The sequence below is a fragment of the Scyliorhinus torazame genome, chromosome 3 (assembly GCF_047496885.1).
Source record: "Scyliorhinus torazame isolate Kashiwa2021f chromosome 3, sScyTor2.1, whole genome shotgun sequence".
Taxonomy (NCBI): domain Eukaryota; kingdom Metazoa; phylum Chordata; class Chondrichthyes; order Carcharhiniformes; family Scyliorhinidae; genus Scyliorhinus; species Scyliorhinus torazame.
The window spans coordinates 126,555,781-126,575,256 of NC_092709.1; the positions used below are offsets into that span (position 1 = coordinate 126,555,781).

The 19,476-nt window shown below is 48.8% G+C and overlaps 1 protein-coding gene across 2 annotated transcripts in view; it reads left to right on the forward strand.

The window, feature by feature from the left end:
• Window positions 1-109: 109 nt before the first annotated feature.
• Window positions 110-19,476, forward strand: part of LOC140408668 (synaptopodin-2-like) — a 217,989-nt gene continuing 198,622 nt past the window's right edge. For both annotated transcript variants that reach the window (XM_072496183.1, XM_072496184.1), the window contains exon 1: window positions 110-423. In XM_072496183.1, coding sequence (XP_072352284.1) covers window positions 319-423 — 105 coding nt within the window. In that variant the 5' untranslated portion in view covers window positions 110-318. The remainder of the gene's footprint in view (window positions 424-19,476) is intronic.

Here is a 19,476-nt window from a genome sequence, read left to right on the forward strand (position 1 = left end):
TGGAAATAGTAACTACTCTCTGTTTTTTTTATCCCCTTTACATTTCCTCTTGTTTATCTTGAGCTGGTCACTGGTTTGTTGCAATGTGTCTCCTGTGTGCTCCGCTTTCTGGATAACTTTGGATGAGGCTGAGCTGCTTCCTCTGACGTACATTGTACTGTGGTGCTGTAAGTGGTTGGTAACTGTGTTGAGTGACTGCCTTTTCTCAGGCAAACTGAGCTGCATCTCCTAACTAGAAAGCAGTTTCAGTCTGACCCACACTCCATTTTAGAGGTCCACCCGTTCCACAGAGAGGAAGCTGTGTACAAATTCACCTCCATGGGCATTGGGGATTATGTCTGTGTCACAATTGGTGGCGGAGCACCCTGGGGATTCAGACTGCAAGGTGGCAAAGAGCACAAGCAGCCTTTACAGGTCACAAAGGTAAGCAGAACAATTTAATTGTGCTGCACACGATATTCACTAAAGGCAGAATATTCCAAAGTAACATCCTGGAATTCCTTCAACATAATAGCTTGAATTAGTTAATAATTTTAAGACTGTGCACATTTCTCACCTGCTTTTCTTAAAATCTGTTGGATTCACATAATTGAAGTTAATTATTATCCTATTGGAATATATGGCAAAGGTTTTCAAAGAGTAACTGTGAGCCATTTTTTGGCATTCAATGATGATCTGCTGATTCTGAACCCTCCAGTTAATACAAAATCATATACTTCAAAATTTGGCTGATAAGGCAACTTATCATAAAGGTCTGATAGAGATCATGGTGAAATTAAAGTTAACTGTGAGCTGAAAATAGTATTATCAGATATAATCTTAAAAGAACTTCCTGTTGTGTATGATTATAAAAGAGATTATGGTCTGCGGGTTGTTCTTATTATTTTTTGCTGTAGGTAAATGAATATTGAATCTTATACTGGGCAACTGGAGGGATCTGCTTTTGATTAAACCACACCAGTTAAGTAGCATGAAAAGCATTACCGAACATTAATTGACAGCACATAATTCAACTTCAGGGTAAATTCCTGCATTCAAGAGGGGAGGGGGGAGTAGCATTTATGTTCATTAGTTTATATTTAAACTTTTGCTTAGTAATAATGTTTCTGTTCAAAAGGGGCAGAAGAATACTGCGCAAAACTCATTCTGACTGATAAGATAATGCATCACAGATGGTCAAAAAATAATGCACTAAATGGGCTGTTTCTACCGGATAGGATTTAAGACCTGAAGCATTATGTTATTGATAAACAATATTTTAAGATGTTATGTTATAGTTAACTTTTAGGAAACTGTCCTATTTTTACAAGGCTTGAACAATTCTAGTGTTGTAAAACATATAGTTTGTTGCACTGTCCTAAAGGCCATTATTTGAAAATATGATCATAAAAATGAAATTTTACTTGGCTTTAACCTAGCACGCTGATTGGTGCTGCTGTACATGTTTTGCTCTGTTGCTCCTGTATTAGATAAAATATAATGAAATTCTTTGTGCTCTACAAGGTGTTAATAAAGAACTTGAAATTCTAGCATTTCTATCTTTAAGGACAATGTTTGAATTACTGTTAAATCAGGAGGAAACATGAACAAATCTCTTGTTTTAATTTGTAGCCTACACATGTTATTTAGATTTAGTCATGGACTGTTTACTATACAATGCCAGTGTGATGAATAAGACATCATTGTCTTCTTTTATAAGAAATCTGGTTTAATAGGCTAACTAGTAATTTTAAAAATGGGAAATAATTACCAAACTACACTAGCGAGAAAGTGGGAAAGAACAACAGCTCAGAAAGTCTGACACCTAGTGAATCTTTTGGGCAGTTGCAAAATTTTTTTTTAAAGCCCTGCAGGTTCAGAGGCAGATGTCTGGCTATATTATTGCAGAACAAGAACTTCATGAGTGCAGAGCAGGGTTTAGTATTCCTCAAAACAACTTTCACTCTAACAAATTTACAAAACAGTGAAAAGGAAAATAAAGAATGTATAGAGCACAATCGCCACCTTCATCAGAATGTATTTGGCTCACCAATTCTTTTGTTTATAAATGCACAGTGCGAAAACACACAAAAACACATTATTGAAATACTTAATTGTCTCATTTACATACATCACTGCGATGAAAGTGACACATAATACTTCATGATCCCCCAAACTAGAAAACAGTTTTGCCAAATACTTTCTCTTCAAAACTTTGACCTTATAAGTAATTGTGATGAGATGTTAAACAAACGATCCAGCTGTAAGGATTCATGAAGGCCATTTTAAAAACGTTTGCTGCCTGATAAAGTTTATCTGATTATTAACAGACTAGTTATCATACACAGTGTACAAACAAATGTATATTCAGAAGTTGATTTTGTATGCCGTTACGCAAAGTGAAGTTAGGCACAGATCGCAAGACCCTCACAAATATGTTCTCACACCACTGCAATGTTTTACTATTTTGAGGTGCAAATAAATATTCGGCTGCAGGGTGATAAATCTGCCACTCAGCCATACACTTTTTGTAAACCGTGTAAGGGATAGAATTTTACAAAGCTAGGTTAACCATTATTTCTCAGAATTCATTATCATTGTTTTTAAAAATATATATATTTTATTAAAGTTTTCAAACGCAATTTTTCCACCTTACAAATCAACATGAAAGATAACACAATAACTAATAAGTAACATTATTTAAATAAAATAGTGAACTAACAAAGTAACAAAAAATAGTGCTTCCCCCCCTCCACCCCAACCAGAACAAAACAGGTTGCCCCCCCCCCCCCCACTCTGGGCTGCTGCTGCTGACGATCTATTTTCCCTTAACGTTCCGCGAGATAGTCAAGGAACGGTTGCCACCGCCTGGAGAACCCCTGAACCGATCCTCTCAACGCAAACTTCATCCGTTCCAGTTTTATGAACCCTGCCGTATCGTTTATCCAGGCCTCCATGCCGGGGGGTTTTGCTTCCTTCCACATGAGTAAGATCCTTCGCCGGGCTATCAGGGACGCAAAGGCCAGAATATCGGCCTCTTTCATCTCCTGCACTCCCGGCTCCTCCACTACCCCAAATATAGCTAACCCCCAACCTGGCTTGACCCGGACCTTCACCATCTTTGAAATCACTCTTGCCACTCCCCTCCAGTACTCATCCAGTGCCGGACATGACCAAAACATATGTGTGTGGTTCGCCGGGCTTCCAAAGCACCTCCCGCACCTGTCCTCCACCCCGAAGAACCTGCTCAGCCTCGCTCCCGTCATGTGTGCTCTGTGTAGAACCTTGAATTGTATCAGGCTAAGCTTGGCACACGAGGAAGAGGAATTTACCCTACTTAGGGCATCAGCCCACAGACCCTCCTCAATCCCCTCCCCCAGCTCTTCTTCCCATTTTCCTTTCAGCTCCTCTACCAGCGCTTCCCCCTCATCTCTCATCTCCTGATATATTTCGGTCACTTTGCCCTCCCCGACCCATACCCCCGAAATCACTCTATCCTGGACCCCCTGTGTCGGGAGCAGTGGAAATTCCCTCACCTGTTGCCTCGTAAACGCCCTCACTTGCATCTATCTAAAGATATTCCCCGGGGGCAACTCATACTTTTCCTCCAGCGCTCCCAGGCTTGCAAACGCCCCGTCAATAAACAAGTCTCTCAATCTCCTAATTCCTGCCCGATGCCAGCTCTGGAACCCTCCGTCCATCCTTCCTGGGACAAACCTATGGTTGCTCCTGATCGGGGACCACACCGAGGCACCCGTCACACCCCTATGTCGCCTCCATTGCCCCCAGATCCTTAAGGTTGCCGCCACCACTGGGTTCGTGGTGTACCTTTTCGGGGAGAACGGTAGCGGCGCCATCACAAGCGCCTTTAGGCTCGTTTCTTTACAGGACGCCATCTCCAGCCTCTTCCACGCTGCCCCCTCTCCCTCCCTCATCCACTTGCGAACCATCTCCACATTGGCGGCCCAGTAATAATCGTCCAGATTCGGCAACGCCAGTCCCCCTCTGTCCCTGCTGCGCTGCAGGAACCCCCTCCTTACCGTCGGGGTCTTCCCTGCCCACACGAAACTCATAACACTCCTATTTATTTTCTTAAAAAAGACCTTAGTGATCAAAATGGGGAGACATTGAAACACAAAAAGAAACCTTGGGAGGACCATCATCTTGACCGCCTGCACTCTGCCCGCCAGTGAGAGGTGCAGCATATTCCACCTCTTGAAATCCTCCTCCATCTGCTTCACCAGCCGCGTCAGATTGAGTTTGTGTAAAGTTCCCCAGCTCCTGGCTACCTGAATCCCCAAATATCGGAAGCTCCTTTCCGCTCTCCTTAACGGCAGGCCGTCTTTCCCTCTTCCCTGATCCCCGGGGTGTACTACGAAAAGCTCACTCTTCCCCATATTAAGCCTATATCCCGAAAAATCTCCAAACTCCCTCAATATCTGCATAACCTCTGTCATCCCCTCCACAGGATCCGCCACATACAGCAGTCGGTCATCTGCGTAGAGTGACACTCGGTGTTCCTCTCCCCCTCTAACCACCCCCCTCCATTTCCTAGAGTCTCTCAACGCTATGGCCAGTGGTTCAATTGCCAACGCGAACAGTAATGGGGACAGGGGGCACCCCTGCCTTGTTCCCCTATGTAACCGAAAATACTCCGATCTCTGCCGATTTGTGACTACACTTGCCACTGGGGCCCCATAGAGGAGTTTACCCAACTGACAAACCCCTCCCCGAACCCAAACCTCCTCAGCACCTCCCATAAATACTCGCACTCTACCCTATCAAATGCCTTCTCTGCATCCATCGCTGCCACTATCTCTGCCTCCCCCTCCGCTGGGGGCATCATTATCACCCCAGCAGCCGTCACACGTTAACATTCAATTGTCTCCCCTTTACAAACCCTGTCTGGTCTTCATGCACCACCCCCGGGACACAATTCTCGATCCTCATCGCTAGCACTTTTGCCAGCAACTTGGTGTCTACATTCAGGAGCGAGATAGGCCTATATGACCTGCATTGCAGTGGATCTTTATCTCGCTTCAGGATTAATGATATCGTCGCCTCCGACATTGTCGGGGGTAGAGTCCCCCCTTCTCTGGCCTCGTTAAAGGTTCTCGCCAGCAGCGGGGCCAACAAGTCCACATACTTCCAATAAAATTCCACCGGGAACCCGTCTGGTCCCGGGGCCTTCCCTGCCTGCATGTTCCCCAGCCCGTTAGTCACCTCGTCCACCCCGATTGGCGCCCCCAGATCTGCCACCTCCTGCTCCTCCACCTTCGGGAACCTTAGTTGGTCCAAAAACTGTTGCATCCCCTCTTTTCCCTCCGGGGGTTGGGACCTATATAGCCTCTCATAAAAGGTCTTAAACACCTCATTTACCTTCCCTGCACTCCGCACCGTAGTTCCCGTTTCATCCCTAACTCCCCCTATTTCCCTCGCCGCTATCCTCTTACGAAGCTGGTGGGCCAGCAGCCGGCTCGCCTTTTCCCCATATTCGTATCTCATCCCCTGTGCCTTCCTCCACTGTGCCTCTGCCTTCCCTGTGGTCAGCAGGTCAAACTCCGTCTGAAGTCTTCGCCTCTCTCTATATAGTCCTTCGTCCGGGGCCTCCGCATATCTTTTATCCACACTCAAAATCTCCCCCACTAATCTCTCCCTCTCTTTGCCCTCTTTTTTCTCCTTGTAAGCCCTACTGGAGATCAACTCTCCCCTAACCACCACCTTCAGCGCTTCCCATACTACCCCACCTGGACCTCACCATCATCATTGGCCTCCAGGTACCTTTCAATACATCCCCGCACCCTTCCACAGATCCCCTCATCCGCCAATAGTCCCACATCCAGTTGCCAGAGTGGGCGCTGTTCCCTCTCCTCTCCTAGTTCCAGATCCGCCCAGTGCGGGGCATGGTCTGAAACAGCTATGGCCGAATACTCCATTCCTGCCACCCTCAAAATCAGTGCCCTACTCAAAACAAAGAAATCTATCCGGGACTATACCTTATGAACATGGGAGAAAAAGGAAAACTCTTTGGCCAACGGCCTAGCAAATCTCCACGGATCCACTCCCCCCATTTGCTCCATAAACCCCCTGAGCACCTTGGCCGCTGCCGGCCTTCTGCCGGTCCTGGATCTAGACCGATCTAACCCTGGATCCAGCACAGTATTGAAATCCCCCCCCCATTACCAGGCTTCCTACCTCCAGGTCCGGGATACGTCCCAGCATCCGCTTCATAAATCCCGCATCATCCCAGTTCGGGGCATATACATTTACCAGCACGACCTCCATTCCCTGCAATCTACCACTCACCATCACATATCTACCACCGTTGTCCACCACTATATTCCTAGCCTCGAACGGTTTCCCCACCAATATAGCCAATTTTTCACGTCCAACCCTGAGTGGAGCACCTGTCCCACCCATCCTTTCCTTAACCTAACCTGATCCGCCACCTTCAGATGTGTCTCCTGAAGCATGACCATGTCTGCCTTCAGTCCTTTTAAGTGCGCGAACACTCGGGCCCTCTTAATCGGCCCATTTAGGCCTCTCACAATCCACGTGATCAGACGGATTGGGAGGCTGCCCGCCCCCCCACCCTCCGCCCCCCGCCAACTAGCCATCACCTACTCTAGGCCAGTCCCACGTCCAGGTCCCGCGCACCCACCCATCCCCCAGGCGGCGCACTCCCGTCCCGGCCACTTCTTCCCTTGCCAGCTCCCTCTCGCTCCCAGCAGCAGCAACCCAGTTGTCCCCCCCTCCCCCCGCTAGATCCCCACCTAGCATGGTTACTCCCCCCATAATGCTTCCGAAAGTCAGCTGACTCCAACTGACCCCGGCTTCCCCCGTTCTCTCCTTGACCCCCCCCCCGTGTGTGGAACTCTCATCCTCCTTGCGCCTATCTTCCCGCCATCATCCCCTAGCGTGGGAAAAAACCCGCGCTTTCCTGGATCAGCCCTGCCCCCTATGGCGCAGTTCCCCCTCCAGCCCCGTTCCCATTCCCCATCCCCCACCTATGTCCCTTTTTCCACCGGCGCCCGCATTTCTCAGTGTCCCCCCCGTCAAGGAGAGAAAAAACCCATCTATCGTCCCGATACTCCCATTCCCCAATTTACATTTCTATACATCAACATCGTCATCTCCCCCACAGCATCAGTCCCTCAGTTCTGGTCCAATTTCTCTTTTTGGATGAAGGTCCATGCCTCTTCCGACGTTTCAAAGTAGTAGTGTCTATCTTGGTACGTGACCCACAATCGCGCCGGCTGCAGCATCCCAAACTTTACTTTCTTCTTGTGAAGCGCTGCCTTGGCCCGATTAAAGCTCGCTCTCCTTCTCGCCACCTCCGCGCTCCAGTCCTGATACACTCGTATCACCGCATTCTCCCACCTGCTACTCCGTACCTTCTTGGCCCAGCTCAAAACCGCCTCTCTGTCGGTGAAGCGGTGAAATCTCACCACTATCGCCCTTGGTGGTTCTCCAGCCTTTGGTCTCCTCGCAAGGACCCGGTGAGCCTCTTCCACCTCCAGGGGGCCCGAGGGGGCCTCAGCTCCCATTAGCAAATGGAGCATCGTGTTCACATAAGCCCCAACGTCAGCTCCCTCCACTCCCTCGGGGAGACCCAGAATCCGGAGGTTCTTTCTCCTCGAGCTGTTCTCCAGGACTTCGAGTCTTTCGATACACCTCTTGTGTAGCGCCTCGTGCGTCTCCATTTTTACCGCTAGGCCCAGAATCTCATCCTCGTTCTCAGCTGCCTTTGCCTTCACCACACGGAGCTCTATCGCCTGGGCCTTTTGCGTTTCTTTTAGCCCTTCGATTGTCAACAACATCGGCGCCAGCACCTCCTTCTTTAATTCCGCCACACTCCGTCTAAGGAATTCTTGCTGATCCAGGCCCCATGACGTCTGGGCTCCATCCGTCGCCATCTTGCTTCTTCCTTCTCTTCTCTGCCGCTGCTCCAAAGGATCCTTCGCAATCTGGCCACTACCACCGATCTTTTCCATACACACTAGGGGGAATTCCTTACTTCGTCACCCCACACTGGGTTTGGTCCGAAAAAATTTCCGTTGGGGCTCCCAAAAAGAGCCCCAAAAGTCCGTTAGAACAGGAGCTGCCAAAACGTGCGGCTTAGCAGTGCATCGCCGCAACCGGAAGTCATTCATTATCATTGTTGACTACTACCTCCCACCATATCATTAAATCACGAAGAAAAGATTCTTCCATTATTATAATCCAGTCATTAAATTTTAAGAACTGCTTAGCACAAAATTGATCATTTTTGTAAGTAAAGTACAATCTGTCGTTCCTGCTATAAATAGAATCTATGGGCGCGATTCAGCTGAAACATTTCAAAGTGTCCGTTTGGGCAGGTTTGGCGGGGTGTTTCGTGTCAGCCACATTGGCAAGATCGTGGCCTGTATTCACCCGCACATCGGCCCAAAAATGAGTCCCCATGTGAATCTCGCCATGCCTGGCTGCCTTGCCGTCTGATTGCTCAACTCACGCCTCAGCTGCTCGCCGCTGACAAGGGGAAGCTGCTTTTAAACGCTCCCTCACCACTCACTCCCAGTCATAAAACGAGGATAACAGCGCGGAGGCCTGCTCCACAATTTGGTGATGCCGACCTGGCCAGGCTTCTCGATGCTGTCAATAAGCAGGGCACCTTGTTCCTGTGAGGGGGTCGGAAGACCAGCAGTAGGGTCAGCAATGCTGCCTGTGAGGCAGTGGCAGCTACAGTGAGTGCGAGCAGCATGACCAGGAGAAGCCATCCAACATCAGAAGAAGACAACCGATCTCCAATGAGCTGCAATGGTAAGTTGCCACCTCTATCCTGACATCAGCCCATCTGCCACCCCTCAATTTCCCAAACCCCGTCCCCTTGCCCCCCCCCCCCAATCCACTGGCTGATACCTTGCACTCTCCCAACATCCGATCTTTGTTCCTCAGAACTCCCTGACACCCACCAGCACAGCCCATTCATGTAATTTAAAAAAAAATATTTTACTCAAGCAAAATTTTCATCAGAACAAATGAACCCACCAACAATACAACTCCAACCCAATACTAGCCTTAAGCTATTCCCAGCCCAGGGAGACACAGTGGCACAGTGGTTAGCACTGCTGCCTCACGACGCTGAGGACCGGGCTTCGATCCCGGCCCCAGGTCAATGTCCGTGTAGAGTTTCCACATTATCTCCGTGTCTGCTTGGGTCTCACCCCCACAACCCAAAGATGTGCATGGTAGATGGATTGGCCACGCTAAATTATACCTTAATTGGAAAAAAATAATTGGGTACTCTAAATTTATAGAGAAATAAATAAATATAAATACATTTTAAAAAACTACACCCAGCCAGACCCACCGAACCCCAACCCCCATACAGAAAACAAAACCTTAGTAAGCCTTTAACCCAACTAAGAAGACAAATCCCTTCTGCTCCCTCTAACCGCTGACGATAACCAACTCCCTAAAAATGCAGATGAGAGGCTTCAACCTCGAGCAGTCCCCTCCCACAGACCCCCTCAAGTATAATAATAATAATCGCTTATTGTCACAAGTAGGCTTCAATGAAGTTACTATGAAAAGCCCCTAGTCGCCACATTCCGATGGGGAGGCTGGTACGGGAAATGAACCCGCGCTGCTGGAATTGTTCTGTGTAAAAGCCAGCTGTTTAGCCCACTGTGCTAAACCAGCCCCTCCCAGACTTAATCTTCATATACTTATTCTTCTCCAGGAGCAGAAATTCCCCCAAAAAACCCAATCAAGCCGAGGACTTAGGTGGGACCTGGGACCTAAAACCAAACAAAATTCGCCTCCGGGCTATGAGTGAGGCAAAGGCTAAGACATCTGCCTTCGTTCCCTTCTGTAGCCCCGGTGAGTTAGACACTAAAGATGACCACCAACTGGCACTTCTCCAACTGAATGCCCCAAATCCCTGATGACGTCTCAAAAAAGCAAACCCAAAAGCTGACCAGCTTAAGGCAAGACCAAAATATGTGCGTGTGATTCGCCGGTCCCCTAGAACACTACTCACACCTATCTTCCACTCCCAGGGAAGAACCTATTCACAGGCGTCCTGTGCACCACCTTAAACTGGATCAGATTTAACCTCACACATGAGGATGTAAAGTTGATCCCATGCAGGGCCTCACCCCACATCCCCCCCTCCAGGACCAAACCCAGCTCTTCTTCCCACTTCCTCTTTACCTACTCCAATGAACCCTGCTTCACCGCCATCAAACATCCATAATCCTGTAAGATCTTACCATCTCCTTGTTCACACATCACCAGTACCCTGTCCATAAGCAAGGGTGACAGCACCAGAGGAAATGAAGGGAGTTCCTTGCTCAGATAATCAAGCCCCTTAATTCATTCTCCCTCGGGAGCTGAAGCTCCTCCACTGGCTCATCTACCCAGGCGAAACTCCCCTCCGAAATAAATATCTCTAAAACTCTCCAATCCTTCTCCCATGCCTTAAACAAAGAGTCTAAGCCAGACGGCACAAACTTAAGGAACCCAGCATATAATGCTGTCTAAACTGATTCTAAGGTAGCTATCACCACCGGACTAGAAGAGAATCTAGCCGGGGTAAAAGGAAGTGGCGTTGTAACCAGATCCCTCAGACCACACCATTTGCACGACAGATCCAGTTGACCCCGGATTCTCAAACCACACCCGCTCCTTATCAATGTTTGCCACCCAGTAATAAGATAACCCCCCCTACCGACTGCCTGTCATAAAACCATAGAATCTACAGTGCAGAAGGAGGCCATTATGCCCATCGAGTCTGCACTGGCTCTTGTAAAGAGCACCCTACTTAAGCCCACGCCTCCACCCTTTCCCCATAATCCAGTAACCCCACCTAACCTTTTGGACACTAAGGGCAATTTAGCATGGCCAATCCACCTAACCTGCACATCTTTGGACTGTGGGAGGAAACCGGAGCACCCGGAGGGAACCCACATAGACACGGGGAGAAAGTGCAAACTTCACACAGAGTAACCCGAGCCGGAATTGAACATGGGACCCTGGAGCTGCGAGGCAGCAGTGCTAACCACTGTGCCTCTGCAAAAACGTCCCACACACCCGAGCGGTCTTACCCACCCCAACAAAAGTAGAAATCAACTTGTCAACCATACAAAAAAAAGTATTTGGAAAAAAGACAGGGAAACACTGGAACAAAAACAAAAACACTGGAGAATATTCATCTTCGCCGTCTGTACCCTTCCCGCTCGTGTCAGAAGGAGGGCATCCCATCTTTTCAAGTCGGACTTTACTCTGTCCGCCAGACAAGAAAAATTGAGTCTATGAAGCATAACTCAATCATGAGCCACCCAGATACTCAAATACTGAAAATTAATCTTGGCCAGACGGAACGGCAGCCTTCCCAGGCCAGCTCCCCTCCCCAGTGGGGTTCACCAGAAAAGCTTTTTTCAGATTTAGCTTGTACCCCGAGACAGAGCCAAACCTCCTGAGCAGCTCCATTATCTTCCCAATATTGGAGAAAGGATCCATAACATATAGTACCAGACCGTCTGCAGAAAAAGGCACCGAATGCTTCCTTCCCCCCCATGCTCTATCCCCCTCCACCTGGTAGATGATCTCAATGCAATGGCCAGCGGCTCGATTGCTAATGCGAACAGCAACAAGATATGGAATCATTGAACATATCTAGCAAAAGTGGACCAGTTGTCCAGCAAACTGTTTATATAATTCAATGGGGAATCCATCCGATCCCGGCGCCTTACCCGCCTGCATTAACCTAATACAACTCATGAGCTCTTCCACTGACAAAGGAGAGTACTTGCAGGCACAGAGATGGGTTGAAGTGTGTATACTTCAACGCCAGAAGCATCAGGAATAAGGCGGGTGAACTTAAGGCATGGATCGGTACTTGGGACTACGATGTGGTGGCCATCACGGAAACTTGGATAGAAGAGGGGCAGAAATGGTTGTTGGAGGTCCCTGGTTATAGATGTTTCAATAAGATTAGGGATGGTTGTAAAAGAGGTGGGGGTGGCATTGTTAATTAGAGATAGTATAACAGCTGCAGAAAGGCAGTTCGAGGAGTATCAGCCTACTGAGGTAGTATGGGTTGAAGTCAGAAATAGGAAAGGAGCAGTTACCTTGTTGGGAGTTTTCTATAGGCCCCCCAATAGTAGCAGAGATGTGGAGGAACAGATTGGGAAACAGGTTTTGGAAAGGTGCAGAAGTCACAGGGTAGTAGTCATGGGTGACTTTAACTTCCCAAACATTGAGTTGAAACTATTTAGATCAAATAGTTTGGATGGGGTGGTGTTTGTGCAGTGAGTCCTGGAAGCTTTTCTAACACAGTATGTAGATTGTCCGACCAGAGGGGAGGCAATATTCGATTTGGTACTTGGTAATGAACCAGGGCAAGTGATAGATTTGTTAGTGGGGGAGCATTTTGGAGATAGTGACCACAATTCTGTGACTTTCACTTTAGTAATGGAGAGGGATAGGTGCGTGCAACAGGGCAAGGTTTACAATTGGGGGAAGGGTAAATACGATGTTGTCAGACAAGAATTGAAGTGCATAAGTTGGGAACATAGGCTGTCGGGGAAGGACACAAGTGAAATGTGGAACTTGTTCAAGGAACAGGTACTACGTGTCCTTGATATGTATGTCCCTGTCAGGCAGGGAAGAGATGGTCGAGTGAGGGAACCATGGTTGACAAGAGAGGTTGAATGTCTTGTTAAGAGGAAAAAGGAGACTTATGTAAGGCTGAGGAAACAAGGTTCAGACAGGGTGCTGGAGGGATACAAGATAGCCAGGAGGGAACTGAAGAAAGGGATTAGAAGAGCTAAGAGAGGGCATGAACAATCTTTGGCGGGTAGAATCAAGGAAAACCCCAAGGCCTTTTACACATATGTGAGAAATATGAGAATGACTAGAGCGAGGGTAGATCCGATCAAGGACAGTAGCGAGCGATTGTGTATTGAGTCTGAAGAGATAGGAGAGGTCTTGAACGAGTAATTTTCTTCTGTATTTACAAATGAGAGGGGCCATATTGTTGGAGAGGACAGTGTGAAACAGACTGGTAAGCTCGAGGAAATACTTGTTAGGGAGGAAGATGTGTTGGGCATTTTGAAAAACTTGAGGATAGACAAATCCCCCGGGCCTGACGGGATATATCCAAGGATTCTATGGGAAGCAAGAGACGAAATTGCAGAGCAGCTGGCAATGATCTTTTCGTCCTCACTGTCAACAGGGGTGGTACCAGGGGATTGGAGAGTGGCGAATGTCGTGCCCCTGTTCAAAAAAGGGACTAGGGATAACCCTGGGAATTACAGGCCAGTTAGTCTTACTTCGGTGGTAGGCAAAGTAATGGAAAGGGTAATGAAGGATAGGATTTCTGAGCATCTGGAAAGACACTGCTTGATTAGGAATAGTCAGCACGGATTTGTGAGGGGTAGGTCTTGCCTTACAAGTCTTATTGAATTCTTTGAGGAGGTGACCAAGCATGTGGATGAAGGTAAAGCAGTGGATGTAGTGTACATGGATTTTAGTAAGGCATTTGATATGGTTCCCCATGGTAGGCTTATGCAGAAAGTAAGGAGGCATGGGATAGTGGGTAATTTGCCCAGTTGGATAACGAACTGGCTAAACGATAGAAGTCAGAGAGTGGTGGTGGATGGCAAATATTCAGCCTGGATCCCAGTTACCAGTGGTGTACCGCAGGGATCAGTTCTGGGTCCTCTGCTGTTTGTGATTTTCATTAATGACTTGGATGAGGGAATTGAAGGGTGGGTTAGTAAATTTGCAGACGATACGAAGATTGGTGGAGTTGTGGATAGTGAGGAGGGCTGTTGTCAGCTGCAAAGAGACATAGATAGGATACAGAGCTGGGCTGAGAAGTGGCAGATGGAGTTTAACCCTGAAAAGTGTGAGGTTGTCCATTTTGGAAGGACAAATATGAATGCGGAATACAGGGTTAACGGTAGAGTTCTTGGCAATGTGGAGGAGCGTGTGTGCGTGGGTTTCCTCCGGGTGCTCCGGTTTCCTCCCACAGTCCAAAAATGTGCAGGTTAGGTGGATTGGCCATGATAAATTGCCCTAGTGTCCAAAATTGCCCTTAGAGTTGGGTGGAGGGACTTCCGGTGACGGCGGGCGGGAGGCGGCCGCACAATGAAGGGCTCCCGTTCGGGAACGGCATTTTCGGGGCTCTAAGCCCGGTCCCAGGGTCCACGGAGGTGGCAGAAGCAGGGAGAAGGCACGGAGGAGGCACAGTGATGGCACAGAAAAAAAAAGAAAAATGTCGAGGGTGAGCAAAAAAACGGCCGTAAAAAAAACAGCTGAAGGTCCGTCGGGGAGTGGAAACGTCACCGCGGGGTCACCAAGGAAAATGGAGGCTGGAGCACCAGGGTAGGCCGCATTGCTTAGGGCTGAAGAAATAACTAAGGTGATGGCTGCGGAATTCGAAAAGCAGTTGGCGCAGATTGCGAAATGCATGGAGACGGTGAGGAAGGAGATGAGGGAGGTTTTGAGTGTGCTGGTGGAGGAGGCGGTTTCCCCGGTGATGACGGAGGTGGCGAGTGCAGTGGCGGAGGTGCGAGAGCAAGGGGAGGCGCTGAAGGAAGTGGAGGAGACGTTATTGCAGCACGGTGATCAACTTGCCTCGATGGGGAAGGAGATGCGGAAGGTGATTGACACTAACAAGGATCTGCGAGGAAAAATGGAAGACCTGGAAAACAGATCCAGGCGACAGAATTTGAGGATTGTGGGGCTGCCCGCAGGAGTTGAAGGACCGAAGCCGACTGAGTATTTTGCCACGATGCTGGCAAAACTATTGGGGGAGGGGAGGATCCCTCCCGATATGAACTGGATCGGGCTCATCGGTCGTGGAGGCCTGTACCAAAGGCGAGTGAGCCGCCAAGGGCAGTGACTCTGTGCTTCCGTAGGTACAGTGTGAAGGAGAAGGTCCTGAGCTGGGCCAAGCAGAAGCGGGTGGTGCAGTGGGCTGGAGCTGATATACGTGTATACCAGGACTTTACAGTGGAGCTGGCGAGGAGGCGGGCTGCCTTCAACCTGGTGAAGAGGGCACTGTACATTAGCAAGGTGCGGTGCGGCATTGTATTTCCAGCGAAGCTGAGAGTGACTTACAAGCTCAGGGACTTTTATTTTGGAACGGCGGAAGCAGCGGAGGAGTTTGCGAAAGCAGAAGGACTGTGGCAGAACTGACAAATTGAGGATTGGTCATGTGCCGATGTAACCTCATGACTGTATTTTCTTCTTTTTTGTATCACTGCGTGCGGGTGTAGAGGCTAAAGGAGCCAATGTTGCATATATTTGGACAAGGGAAGGGACGGGACTTTCACTCGAAAGGAGGGCTCTTTGGGGTGTAGGTGGATATGCGGGGTTTGTGTGCTAAAAGGGGACCTTTGGACTTTCCTAGGGCCGGGCATGGGGGAAAGGGACCCGGGCGGGGGCCTCCACGCTGGCCGGTTTAAGCCGGCCAGTGAACGGGAGTGAGGTGGGGGGAGGGGCTGCGGCCATCGGAGCCTGACAGAACAGGGTCCGAGTGGTCTAGCCGGGGTGGAAAGTTGGGGGGAAGGAACCGAGGTTGGGAGGAGGAGTTTTACAAGAGGCAGTGGACGGGAGGAGCTGGAGACTTGGGGTGGTGGTGGGGGGGGGGGTGGGCGGAGCTGTGTAAGATTAAGGGTGACTACGGGTAATCCCGGATTCCTTTATGTCATTTGTTTATGTAAACATGCGGGTTGAGGTTTGGGGGGTCGGTGGGTAGATGGGATCGTTGTTATTATGGGGACTGACATATCTTGCTGATTATTGTTTATTGTTGATGGGTGTAAATGTGGGAGAAAATGTGAAAAAGGAGAATAAATTTTTTTTTAAATTAAAAAAAAAAGAGTTGGGTGGAGGTGTTGACCTTGGGTAGGGTGCTCTTTCCAAGAGCTGGTGCAGACTCAATGGGCCGAATGGCCTCCTTCTGCACTGTAAATTCTATGATAATCTATGATTAATCTAGGACAAAAGTTCGGCACAACATCGTGGGCTGAAGGGCCTGTTCTGTGCTATATTTTTCTATGTTCTATGTTCTAACAATAAGCTGCCCACAGCATTAACTATCTACAATCTGAGTTTCTGTTGGGACAGCCAACTATCATTCCCCACGTGAAAAGTGCGTACTGCATGAGACCTGTTTTGGAGATTGATAATGCTTTCTCTGTGGACATTTCGGGGTTATGACACTTACTGAACCCTGATCAGGTCACAGATGACATGGACAATTAAGCAGAACTAGTCTAATGCATCCTCCGATCAGTCTTTAACTTATTTTGCAGCAGGCTCTTACGTATGCATTAGGCCCTTCTTTACCAATAATGTTGGGCTCCTTCAACATGAGAATAAATCCAACACCATCTATTGAAAACGTTATCCCCATTGCTTTCTTTTTAATGGATGGCTGCTACAAGTCACACGGCCACTGGGTTGGCCTTTCGTCTGTGAGTTATCCCAGAGAGGTTTCAAGAACAAAATAATTATTTTCTCAGCTTTTGGAATCTCACACCTCATTGTATAGATTCCTGGTAATCACAAAACCAGGAGGCTCACACATCAAAACTTGTTATGCCTGCAAAGTTGCTAACAGGCTTATATTACACAGCGGACTGCCCAGTCCCATGTCTAAAGTGAACCATAGGACATTATTTGCATGACCATAAGCTTACCTTGCTAGCAGAGTCAGTGGGTCTGGCTAGAAAATGTCAGATCCTCAATATTGATACCTCTTTCAACAACTAATATCTGGGACATAATCAGTCCTGGAATCAAAGTCAGTTCCCAACACTGGATAAACTTCCCTTTTGAAGTAATTGTGGAGAAGAACGATCATATTACTCAAGCGGCCATTTTGAAATCTCTATATGCCTTTGAGAACTGAGAAAGCATCAGTTTGCTGTTTTAACATTCAACTGGTAAGCCACCAACATGCAGGCCCTTCCAGTAGAACACAGCCTCCTCATCAAGCCTGTCTCTGCTGGAATATTATCTGCTATCACAAACAGAACCAACCCCACCTCTGTGTACCTACTTGTGTTATCAGCACCAACTGAAAATGAATACTACAATACTGGACTTCAACTAGCTGAACTCAAATGTCTATGTGAAAGAATTCTTCATTGGACCCTGACTTCGGATCCCGAAAATCACGTGAACTAATATTCTTTGATGTGGAAATGCCGGCGTTGGACTGGGGTGAGCTCAGTAAGAAGTCTTACAACACCAGGTTAAAGGCTTGACACCAGGCTTGACACAATTCACACCTCTTTAACCTGGGGTTACCCCATCTCTGGATCTGTAAAGATTTAATCACCTGCGAATGCTCGTATTCCAAGCATTGTCTGGCAAATTTGAATCTGTCTATATATATGTTTCTGGAACAAACCTCTTCATTCACCTGAGGAAGGAGCAGCGCTCTGAAAGCTAGTGGCATCGAATCAAACCTGTTGGACTTTAACCTGGTGTAAGACTTCTTACTAATATTCTTTGGTTTTTGTAGTGTAAAACTCTCTTTCTCTATCCCTTCCATTTTACTGTGTGCGTGTCTGTGTTTGTGTGAGTGTGTGTGGATTGCAAAGTTGCGAACACCTCCCCTGAGTTTTGAAAGCAAAAATAAACTAAACCTTCTGAGTTCATCCTAACTCGTGTTTGCTGTGGATTATCGTACATGGGGGTGGAGTCAGATATCAGGGGAGTCAGACACCAGGGGTTGGGGGGAGTGGAGGGTCAGGTTAGGATGGGGGATCAGGCTGGGTGGGGGGGGGGAGGTATCTAGCTGTGTCAGAGTGGGGGGGGGTTGAATCGGGTGGATGTGGGGGATGGACACCGGGGGCGTCATTCTCCGACCCCCCGCCAGGTCGGAGAATGGCCGTTGGCCGCCGTGAATCCCGCCCCCGCCGAAGTCTCCGGTACCAGAGATTGGGCGGGGGCGGAAATCGGGCCGTGCCGGTTGGCGGGACCCCCCGCTCAATTCTCCGGCCCGGATGGGCCGAAGTCCCGCCCAGAAATTGCCTGTCCCGCCGACGTAAATCAAAGCTGGTATTTACCGGCAGGACCAGGTGGCGTGGGCGGGCTCCGGGATCCTGGGGGGGGAGCGGGGCGATCTGACCCCGGGGGGTGCCCCCACGGTGGCCTGGCCCGCGATCGGGGCCCACCGATCCGCGGGCGGGCCTGTGCCGTGGGGGCACTCTTTCCCTTCCGCCTCCGCCACGGCCTCCACCATGGCGGAGGCGGAAGAGACTCTCCCCACTGCGCATGCGCGGGAAACTGTCGGCGCCCGCTGACGCTCCCGCGCATGCGCTCCATTTCCGCGCCAGCTGGTGGGGCAACAAACACTATTTCCGCCAGCTGGCGGGGCAACAAACGCCATTTCCGCCAGCTGGCGGGGCGGAAATCCCTCCGGCGTCGGCGTAGCCCCTCAATGTTGGGGCTCGGCCCCCAAAGATGCGGAGCATTCCGCACCTTTGGGCCGACACGATGCCCGTCTGATTGGCGCCGTTTCTGGCGGCAGTCGGTGGACATCGCCCGTTGGGAGAGAATTTCGCCCCGGAGGTGGGGTCAGACACCGGGGGGGGGGGGGGCGGCCACTTCAGTGCAGGCTGGGGTCAGACTTCAGGGGCGTTGTCCACTCATGTGCAGGCCAGGTTGGGTCCGGGGTTGAGGGTAGCCCCGTGCGGGGATTGGTCTGGGTGTTTAAAATAGTTACAAATAAGTTTAGAATAGAGTTTATTTCTTGTACCTTTTTTTGCATATCTATTAGCGTAACTCTGGCGGAACTGTCTGGAGTTAACGATTTAAGTCGCCTGAGGTACTCCGAAATCCAGTGCCAGGGAGCCCAGGGGTTACGGCCCAATAATTTAAACCCTCCACGGACAGGGTTGGTGGTAGGAAAAAATTGGTACAGTTTGTCTATTTCTCTCCTGTCTGTAATAATTAGCCAATGCAAAGGCTAAGAGGTGGTGACCAGGGATGCCTGAATATCACCGACAACAATATAGCATTGAATGGATTTCAGGTGTCCTGTGGACACCCTACATTGCCTTATGTAACTGTACATATTTTGTTCCTGTTTCATGATCAAGAAGCAAGGCCAAATTAGCTCTATTTTTTGCCCCTGCTGAGAGCCACGCTGCAATTAAAAATCACAACTCTTTAAGAAGAATTGTTAATTGAAAATACTCCTCCCTCCCTTAAAATCTGCTTTTTATGAATGTGACTACAGACCTACAGCTGTAACTTCAACAGACAATTATGGTAGCCCCTTGTTGCTGACATCTTCAAACAGGCTTCTGTTGATTGTCTTTAATAGTTATGGCGAGAGGTTGAGAGAACCCGTAGAAATTTAATTATTATGTTCTGATCTGAATATTTCAATCCCATTCATAGAAGCTGCCGTATGGGTGGAACTGTCTTCAAAGAGTAGGTTATGATTTTCCTGCCGCAGCCAGGCCAGACCAGGCCAGAACA